Raw genomic sequence first — 10735 nt, 5'->3', positions numbered from 1 at the left:
ATTGGAGTTTTTAGCTTCTATATTTTCCTGATGATGCTTGTGAAGATTATTAAATGCTTTTATTATGTTGGGTCAGATAAGAAGACTGAATGATTGCACTGAATCCTGTTATTTAAATATGACTTTTTTTTATAGATGTTTAGAACTGTAAATGTACAGACATTTGTTTATATTACAATTTTTTTCTTTTTTTAATGTTTTTATGAATGTTTTACAAGGCTGCACTTTAAAAATGAAATTGTCTAGACCTGTTTTAAATGAAATTTCTTTCTGTATACACTCGTGTATACAAAATGACCAAATAAATCTGTCTAAGTTTAATTTTGTTTACACACGTGTAAAAGAAAAATACATTTTGTTTAGAACAGCTCTCTGGACAATTACATTTTTTTTAAAGTATATATGAAGGAGTGTTGTCAGATTATTTGATATAATGCCCTGCCCTACTTGGTGCGACGGGATTTGCGTGGACTCAGTCAGCTGATTGACCCACGTCCCTCCCACAGTGGGAAACTGACAGCCAAAGGACATCAACAGTTGGGGTGACCTTTACCCACCATAGTTTTTAGGCCCTGTCTGGTTCAGACTGGAATTGAACTCTAATTAAATAAAACAAATAAAAACCCGTCTTATGAAGATTAAAACAAGAAAAAATCCACAACTTTTGTTTATGATAAACTCCCCCTGTTATTGTGGAACAAAAAATATATATACTTTACTCTCTGGGTGACCATGGAAACCAGCACATCTAACTGAAACAACGTCATTCGGCTCCTCCCATCCTACTCACAACCGACCTATCGCAAGCGAGAGCAGGAATCCACGTTTCTCGCGGCGTTCAGCCTCCTTAAAACCATTCAACTCTCGCTTTCTTTCGGCCATTTCAACTCCACCTGCTGAACCCACGGACCGAGCAGCCGGACGGCGTCTGGAAAACACCCGAAGATGAGTGAACAAGCCATCTCCTTCGCCAAGGACTTCCTGGCTGGCGGCATCGCCGCTGCCATCTCCAAAACAGCCGTTGCTCCCATCGAGAGAGTAAAACTTCTGCTGCAGGTAGGCTGTGTTCTTCTCCCTGCAGTTAACTGACGTGTTATGACGCCTCAGCTGTTGATGCGGCATCCCTAAAACCGCTGACTAAGATCTTGATCTTATCTGATGGATGCTGCAGCACCAGGAGCTGAAAGTTGGGTTTTAAATAGTAAATGGCTGCAGCTCTGTCAAATAAGAATGAGCTTCTTTGAGGCGAAGCAGGGCAGTTATGTAATAATAGCCAGACTCAAAGCTGAGTGAGTTTGTTCCCTAACACTGGAGGAAACACAGTGTCCCATAACAGGCTGATGATCACCTGATGTGGTGTTTAAAATCGCCTCTCTCTCTAAAGTGTTATTAGTTTAGTTAGCTGGCAAGGTCATAGGAAGGGAAGGGCCAGGATTTTCAGCTGCTGCATAGGGGGCCTGGATGCAGCAGCCTGGGGAGGAGGAGGCGGGGCTGTGAATTATTGAATGGATGCCTAAAGAGTTGGTTCATCACATGCAAGCAAGTGCAGGGGAAATAAAAGAATCATGCAAAAATATGGCATTTTTTCTTTCTTTCTTCACAGGTGCAACATGCCAGCAAACAGATTACAGCCGACAAGCAGTACAAGGGTATCGTGGACTGCGTGGTCCGCATCCCCAAAGAACAGGGATTCCTCTCCTTCTGGAGAGGCAACCTGGCCAATGTGATCAGATACTTTCCCACGCAGGCACTCAACTTTGCTTTTAAAGACAAGTACAAGAAGATTTTCCTGGATGGCGTCGACAAGCACAAGCAGTTCTGGAGATACTTTGCAGGTAACCTGGCGTCCGGTGGTGCGGCGGGAGCCACGTCCCTCTGTTTTGTCTACCCCCTCGACTTTGCCAGAACGCGTCTTGCTGCTGATGTGGGTAAAGCGGGAGCGGAGCGGGAATTCTCGGGCCTGGGAAATTGCTTGGCGAAGATCTTCAAGTCTGATGGCCTCAAAGGCCTGTACCAGGGCTTCAACGTTTCAGTGCAGGGCATCATCATCTACAGAGCAGCCTACTTTGGTGTCTACGACACGGCTAAGGGTGAGTTCAGCTAACGTCGCCTTTCTCATTCTATGAGCTCTTCATCCTTCAGGGGAGAAGATTAACCTTTTGAATCGATGCATCTCTTTCAGGCATGCTCCCAGATCCCAAGAACACGCACATTATTGTGAGCTGGATGATCGCTCAGAGTGTGACGGCCGTTGCTGGTCTTGTGTCCTACCCCTTTGACACTGTCCGTCGTCGTATGATGATGCAGTCTGGTCGCAAAGGAGGTAAAAACTCCAAAATATTGGCTTTATAAGCGCTAAAATCTCTTATTCATGGCCATTAATGAGAATTTTCCCCTTTTCCTCAGCTGATATTATGTACTCTGGCACTCTGGACTGCTGGAGGAAGATTGCACGTGATGAGGGAGGCAAGGCGTTCTTCAAAGGAGCGTTGTCCAACGTGCTCCGAGGCATGGGTGGTGCCTTCGTGCTCGTCTTGTATGACGAGCTTAAGAAAGTCATCTAAGATGATTGGTGTCTCTCCACTGTTCATGTTGTTAAATTTATCTGTAACATATCTTGTACATTTGGAAGGACTTAAATACCTGAGCAAAATATGTTTATAGGGGACCAACTAGTATTTTTTTACTAGTGGTACCAGGGGAAGCTGTTATGCGTTTGTTTCTCGGCCCGTGTTTTTCCTAATTTCTTTTTGTTTTTGTCCCTCATGAGAATTTCATTCCCTAACTGCAAGAACTTTGCCAGATAAAGATAAATAAAGGCAACCTACTACGTTAACCTCCTGCCTGGTTTCGAACTGTGATGTCATGCATGACTGGTGTCCGAAGAAGCATCCGTTTGGCAACTGATAGTGAGAGCTGTAAGCGTAGAACTACAGGTTGTAGTTGGGAGGAAGCCAAAGTCAGCAGAGAAAGTTGACTTGCAGGTAATATTTCTAGACGCGCTTGCAGAGAGGGGACCGGCAGGTAGACTGGGAGCCAAACGTCTGAACTCGCTGTAGAGGAACGAATAGGATTATATGTGTTGGGGTTGGATTATTCCAACCCGCTAAATATAATTTGATCTCATGCTGTGCTCTTTCCGTCCGTCTGCGACCGATCAGGTGGAGGACTTTGTGACCTTGAGCTGATTGACCATTTAGGAATATGACACACTAAGTTATTTACCGTCACAGCCAAGATATCTGGTGTCCTTTAGAGCTAAGGGAGATGTTTTAGCTTTGATAAGCGTCTTTAAGTGTTGGATTTAGGTGTGCAGTTGATCTCATGCACCAAATTCCTCCTGACACATGATCCTTCCGGCAGAAAGCGCTGCAGGCTTTGACCTGATATTAGCTTGTGGCTGGAGAGGACGTAATGTACTCCTTGGTCTCTAACCAGGGTGTGTACTCTAACTTGTGTTGGTAGTATTTGCCCTTGCGCAGATGGTATAAATATGGGAGAGTTGTAGAGCAGGTTTTATTTTTTTAATTCCCTTTTAAAATAATGATCTAATGTAGCTGTAGCTTCCAGACACTTAATTAAATTCATTTAAAGATTAATAAAGTTCCAGTTGTTAAAGCTAAAAAAAAAAAAAACAATCTAAATTTTTATTGTGATATTAGGCAGGGTAATTTCAAAGTGTAGACTTTCATAGAAATTGGATCTTTAAATTCTGAGTTTAAGCATAAGCTTAAATCTGACCCTGTGAACTTGTCCTTTTTTTCCCAATGTGCTTTTTTTGATTGGAAAAAATAGCTTATCTAACCACATGAATTAATGCAGAGAAACGCTGAAGCTAAAGTAGAATGGACTCATTTTAGCAAACACTGAGGTTACACAATTTTCTCAGCTGGACTCTGTTTAATCTCATCTTGAACTTGACCCTTGGCCCACTGAAACCAGTTGACCGGCGCGTCACTGATCTCTCAGCAGGCGGCACGTTTTTAGCTCATCCCACGTTCGACAAGGATCAATGCTTTTTATAGTCTGCTTGTGCTGAGTGGCTAAGAAACACCCTGACTTTAGGTTCAGGAGTGGCATGAGTGGGGTTTAGACTAGAGCCACGCACCGTAACGCTGCAGACGTGGATCAGCGTGTACGCTTGGATCGACTCCAGGGTGTTGATGACCTCGGAGGATCTTCTGACATTGTTCAAGAAAAAAAAAAAAAGTCTATTTACCTTTTAAAAACAGTTTCAAAACAACCAACGTGTGATCGACTGCAGGGATACTTCTAGATTTTGTTTTCCTTTTTTCTGGGGATTTGAAATATATTTGTGAAATAAGGTATTTAAATAGAATTTATATGAGAAAAGCCTCACTTTGTTGTGTGGAATATTACTAAAGTGATTTTATTTTAGCTAATTTTCACTAAAGAATTGCAAAAACAATATTCAAATATTGGCTATCGTACACACCTGCTTGCCTAATTTTTTTCAAAAGCTGAAATCTGCCTTTGCAAAGATTATTCAGCCTAGAGACCCCAAATGATGACGTCATGATGCTGGTGTTCTCAGTCATCCAGGTAGATAGAAGCACACAGAGAAAACAGAATTAAATTATCTTTTAGAGAGAACTTTTTTTGATCTTTAGAAATCTGGTTCATCAAAGTTCCTAAAGGTCCCATATCATCTGTTTTGAAAAAAAAAAATTACATGTTTTGTTGTTAAAATGTTTATTTCAACAATAAAACAAAAGCAAATGAAATTTTGAAAGTGCTGATAAAAGAGTTTCATAATCTATAGTGAAACAAGCCTAACATGGGCTGAAAGCCATTTCACACAGAAACTCTAGTAGAGCTCATGACACCAAAAATAAAACTTAAATACAAAATTGACAGGATTATCTCAGGACATCAGACAAGTTGAAATCTTGGCCACTAATAGTTGTTCTGCATGGATATGACCCCAAGCACAGTTAGGGGTCATAATGGCGACAGAGTGCTTTAAGGAGTGCAAAGGCTATCATAAAACCCTGATCTGAATCTATATGAGCAGAGCTGAAAAGGTGTGTGAGCAAAGTGACCTACAATCCCAACCCAATTACAGCAGTCATGTTAAGAAGAATGGGCCAAAATCCCAGTAAATAGTCTGAATCCTGTGAAAGGATCCCCTATAAAAATTGACCCAAGTCAATGTTTTTCACAAATACTAAGGCAATTAAAGTAAATTTTTTATTTAGCTTAAAAAAAAGTCATCTGATAAATTAATTTCTCTCATTATTGTTACATTTTATTACATAGAAATACAAGCAGTTGTAAAGCTAGAAGGTTTTTAGTTTAAGTTAATTTCAGTCATTAAAACAATGTGAATGTGACTTTTTAGTTAACATTTTCATGATGAATCTTCTTTTTTGAATTACTCTTAAAGCAATCAACCCCATTACTTAAAACCATTTAATTAAATAGAACTCTTAGAATAAAAAAATCTAGAAAACTACTTTTTTTCTTTCCCTTTAAAATGTGCTTAGCAAAAATCTGTAGCACTAATCCATTATTAGTTCTGCAGTTACAGTTATGGATCTGTGCAGGGATCTGCTGATGCACTTCTAAAATAACCTACTGCATGAAACAACTTGGTTAGCAGATTGTCTATTAACATGCAAGACAACAGTGTGGCTACTCCCCCTGAGAGCTTTTTGTCAGCTGGGCTGTTACATAATATCAGCTGTTGGACTGTATTATGTCACAACATCATGGCAGTTCAGTGCTTTCCATACATGGAGGGGAAAACATATTATTCTGTCTATCCAATCAACAATATTAAAGTTCATTTAATACTTTTATTCTAATGATAATAAAGACTTAGAACACCTTATCTTTGTACATTATAGAAGCATGTATAATTGTCTTCCTGCCAGATGCTTATTTCTTAAAAGATTGTTTGACAATCACTCCTAGTCTCAATGCTAAGGTGAAACAATTACAGATGAGCTTAATCTCTTTTAGTTTAGGGCGCCCCCTTGTATATATATATATATATATATATATATATATATATATATATATATATAAAGGAAACATAAGTTATCCCACAGGTATCCTAGCCTGGGTGCCAGTCCGAACTTAGTCCCGCCCACAAGGTTTCTGACTAGAATTGAGTCGGACTAAGTCAGGCTACAGGTATCCCACACATATGCCACATTCAATAAATACTCTTCTTTCAGATTAAGATAAAATAAAACAAAATACAGTCTTAGAGTCTGAAGCAAATGGGGAGAGGCTACGAATCAATAGACAAACTAAGGAGTATCATCAAAGAGGAGGATGGAGGACTGAAACAGCAACTGAACATATGAATTCTGGGTCATCAGGTAGCAGAAGTTAAGAAATCATCCTTACACAGGACTGCTACCTGTGGAAACCAATATTGTTTAACACAACATGAAAATAGAATATTCTATATGAAACTCTTTTCATTTTTTCCAAAATAAAGTTTTTTTTTTTTTTATTGGTTCTGCAGGAACATTGCTGTTAGACATATAGAGGGATATTCTACAATCCAGATAAAAACAACCCAGTTTTAAAGTGAATGTATGTTCGTTTAAGAATATTAATTACAAATGCATATATCTTATTCAGTTTCTAAGTTTTTAAAGTATACATACCAGCCTTGTTATTGAGATCCGGTCATGTAATTATGTGCTGCCTTAGGGTTTAGAATTAATTTTTAGAGAGCAAGGATGATGTTCCTTAAGGCTAAAGTAAAAATCTGGTATTTTCTCTTTGAGACAAAAAAAACTAAAATAAAACTAAATAATCACAAAAGGCAATCAGAAAGATCCAATAAACTCAGAAAGGATGCTTAGAGAAATATGAAAAAACATCTGTTTTTCTTTCTATTTTTATTCAAATACAAAAACCCCAGACTGCACCTTTATTAGGTTAAACAGCTGTACAGGTTATCTTTATATGGCAACTTTTTCAAGGTTAAAAACCTGAAATTCCCCCATCAGAGGAAGAAAGAGACCCAGGAGGTAATCCTTTCATTACCTGGAGACTGCTTTACTGAAATGTTAAGTCATCTACAAGGATAATCCAAATATCATTTCGGGAAAATGTTTCTTTGATCAGAGGAGACACAAATCAAACCTTTTACAGACTGATGAGAAACACTTCATCTTTATCTTAAAACTCAAAGCAGTTTAAAAAAATTAAATTTTTCTTTTTCTCCTGAAAATAGTCCATTATTTAAACAGGCAGCCTGCAGTTCAAGCTGACCTGCTGTAGAGTATCAGCGAGATCATAATCATGACAGCAAATCAGTAATGAGAAGTAACCATGGCTTGGGCTCTTCTCAGCTTTTATCAGTAGAAGAAAGAACAGAAGTAGAATGGTACCAAAGAATCCAAATAACAGAATAGATAATGTCTCTCATAAGGCTTTCGCCCAGAATCTACAAGAACATGTCAGCAGTGAATCACACCTTTAATAAAGGCCCATTATTTCTCTCATTTTGTCTACATCATCCATCAGCAAGGTGTTGTTTGCACTTCAACTAGATTTTAACCAGAATGCCTTTTTAGAAAGGGATTTGAAAAAAAAAAACACATTAGGATTTTTAAGCAATTACTCTAGGGATAATTGCTCTAGAAAATTATGCAAATCTATAGTAATGAGGCAGTCTGTTTTTTTTATTTACATAATTAGTTGGTTAGTAGATTAAGTCGATTTTTAAACCATATCTGTCCTTTACAGAAGAGTTCAAACTGTTCAAAATATGGAAAGAGGGAAATAGATAATACATTTAAGTTTCTAAAGAATACATTTGAATAAATCATTTATTAAATTCTTGATTAATTGATTCAACTAAAAACTCGAGGGAATTATATTTTAGATATTTTGTAACTGCTTTACTTAGTAAATTATTCAAATAGCTTTAAAAAAATCCTTCTGTTTAAGGAAAAAGACATTGATAAAAAGGATTTGGCTTTCTTTTTAAATAAATACTCTTTGCAAAGTGTAAAATAAACATTACATCAAGCTGTGAAAGAAGAGATCAAAGAAAATAGGTTAGTTTTCTTTTTTTATCAAACCTGAATGTTTCAGATCATTAAACGACTCTGAATATCAGAAAAATGAGAAATAGACACACTGAGGGAAAAGGGTTTTCCAAACTTACCTGATATTTTCTAACAAATAATCACGACTCCTGGGTTGTTTCAGAACTGATCATGCTCTGACTCATACACCTATGAATCCACCTCTCTTGCATGAAAATCCAAAGAAGAATATTGGTCTATGAGTTTGGGACTTTAAGCTTACATGCACTTCGGTTATGCTGCAGAACAATAATGTGAAGGACACCGACATGCCATGAAGGTTTTATACTGGAATCTCCCCTTAAATAGTTCATTCTTTAAACTTTTATAAAGAGGCTAAAATAAAAAACTGTGTGAAGGATGGGCTAATTTTTTTCCAGAATGATAAAAAAAACACTAACTTTAAAATCAGAAATGCTGGATGGCAAGTAGGGTCACCAAGAGGCATGCAATGCTTATTTGGTTTATGGGATGATCTTTTTTTTTCTTTCAACAAGCTTATTTTTGGATTTAGAAATAAAATAATTTGAAAACTCTATATGGTTTCTGCTGTGGTAAGCTTGGCAACATTCTACCAAAATTATATGATATGAAATCTCATCAGCGTGACAAAAAATAATATTTCCGGCATTAATTGGGCGCATAAAAATACTCATTTAGCGGTGGTTCACAATTTTAGTCATTTGTCAGGAGTACAAAAAATATGATGGGGTTTGAGCTTGTTTACACTTTATAAATGATGACCTTACAGCTCTCACTATTGTCCATTTTACTGCACTTCATTAAGATAAATGCTCAACCAGCTGTTTTATGTTACGATTTGTTTATGCTGAGAATGTTTTAATACAGCAAGTTGTGAATAGGTATTCACCAAATTTGAAAGGGTGGGGTCAACGCGTTTTTATGGGGGCACAGAAAAGCTTTATATCCAAAACAGGGCAATAATTTATTATTTGAAATATATATATAGGGGGGCAACAGAACCAACCTGCTACTTGTGGAGATATCTCCACTTTATTTATTTTAATTAAAATATGTTGTTGCAATTGAAAATGTGTATTTTTGGCTTTAAAATGTTAATTTTAGTTCATATTGAATAAAAAAATGCCTTAAATTGGAAACAGTAAATTAGATAATTGGTTGCTAAATAAATATCTCTTCTTTGGAATATTACATTCATAATCCGAAAACATTACATATTTGTTTGACTTGTTGCAAATTAAAAATTTGCAGTTTTATTCAATGGAAGTAAAACTAAAGTAAAACTGATAAATTCAGCTGTAACGAATCAGTTTTTTTTTTATTTGGTTCAAAATAACATTTAGCAGATGAAAACTATCACATTAATTTTCAAATCTTAAGTGAAACACAATTATAAAGAGAGAGAGAAAAAAGGAAATGGTCAATATATGTGCTCCAGTATATCATAATTAGATTGTTTTTTTTTAGCTTTATGTCTTCAGTACAGAGGCCTTAACAGGGATCAGGGCCAGTTCCACAGAAGCACTGGCCCCTGTAAAAGTCCCTTGTCCCAGCTACAGTAAAATATGGTTTGGAAATAAAATTAAATGTTTGTACGTTTTGGGGGGAAAGGGTGTCCAAAAACAGTATGATTTGCACACGTGTTAGAATTAAATGACAATGTTAAAAAAAAAAATGGCTCAGTTTGAGTGACTTTTTTATTGTAATGTCAATGTCCAGCCTCTAGATGTCGCGCTTTCATCGTGTAAAACTGGCAGGCGAGGACTCCCCGCAGCCAATCACAGCCCCGCGTTTTAACCAGCTTGATAAAGTTTGCTTTTTCCGCCGTTTGACAGAAGTTCAAAGAGCTAAACACGCAGATTGACTTCTTCTTCTTCTTCTGCGGGAACTTGAACATGCCGTTAATCGAGTCAGATGCCGCTTCCTCCAACGCTTATCGACTAAAAGTCAGAGCCGCTGTGGAGAGGAGCCCGCTGTGAGTGAAGAAGATGTATCTGCTGCGCTTTTCCATCGCTGTAAGCTTCGGCCTGCTTTGGTATTTTTCAGACTGCGGTCGCACAGTAACGCAGTACGTTATTTGTTTCCTGTTTTGCGTTTCAACGCCGCTGTTTTTTGGAAACAACGGGAGAGAGAGCGGCACACAAACTGATGAAGAGAGTAAAGAACATCCGCTTCAGGTGGGCACACATTTAAATTACAGCTTATAACCTGTTGATATGAAACCGGGCTCAATATTAAAGCTAATTTGCACTTAAGTAGCCATTATGCTCTCAGAAATGTTAAATTTAAAATGATTTCCACAGGTGAAACACATTGAGGGAATTAAACTGATACATTTGGGGTTTTTTTCTCCAAACTTTTACTATTAACTTCCTGATTTCTGTTCTGTTTTCCAGGAATCTGTCGATGAAGAGTCATGTGAACTGATTGATGGGGGGTCCCTGGAGCAGAACATAACGCTGACTTCTCCATGTCCACATGTGAAGAAGTCCCTTCAACGAGGTGAATAATTTTTTTCATCAGTGAAAAACAAGCACTCAGCTGTTTCAGTCTGTGGGAAGTTTTTGTTTCAAGGCTATTTTGATGTCTAAAGTCACAGTTCTGCTCCTGATTTCAGCCTGTTTGCTCATCAGTTCTGTTTTGACTTGACACACAGTGAGGGAAGATGGTTCACA

At 37.7% G+C, this 10735-nt stretch overlaps 2 protein-coding genes across 2 annotated transcripts in view; both read left to right on the top strand.

Annotated features, from left to right (window-relative positions):
• Positions 1-864: 864 nt before the first annotated feature.
• On the top strand, positions 865-2836 carry slc25a5 (solute carrier family 25 member 5). The gene is made up of 4 exons (XM_038303968.1): positions 865-1056; positions 1604-2090; positions 2183-2323; positions 2407-2836. Exons 1-4 carry the CDS (start codon positions 946-948, stop codon positions 2562-2564), a joined length of 897 nt encoding a protein of 298 aa, XP_038159896.1. The 5' UTR covers positions 865-945; the 3' UTR covers positions 2565-2836.
• Positions 2837-9810: 6974 nt separating this feature from the next.
• Positions 9811-10735, top strand: part of si:rp71-46j2.7 — a 31479-nt gene continuing 30554 nt past the window's right edge. Inside the window, exons 1-2 of the mRNA XM_038303994.1 lie at positions 9811-10237; positions 10457-10562. Coding sequence (XP_038159922.1) covers positions 10049-10237; positions 10457-10562 — 295 coding nt within the window. The 5' untranslated portion in view covers positions 9811-10048. The remainder of the gene's footprint in view (positions 10238-10456; positions 10563-10735) is intronic.

Source organism: Cyprinodon tularosa, unplaced genomic scaffold, assembly GCF_016077235.1.
Source record: "Cyprinodon tularosa strain WSP-4 unplaced genomic scaffold, ASM1607723v1 ctg522, whole genome shotgun sequence".
Classification (NCBI taxonomy): domain Eukaryota; kingdom Metazoa; phylum Chordata; class Actinopteri; order Cyprinodontiformes; family Cyprinodontidae; genus Cyprinodon; species Cyprinodon tularosa.
The sequence above is the reverse complement of the archived record's forward strand: the minus strand, read 5'-3'. Positions and strand labels throughout refer to the sequence as shown.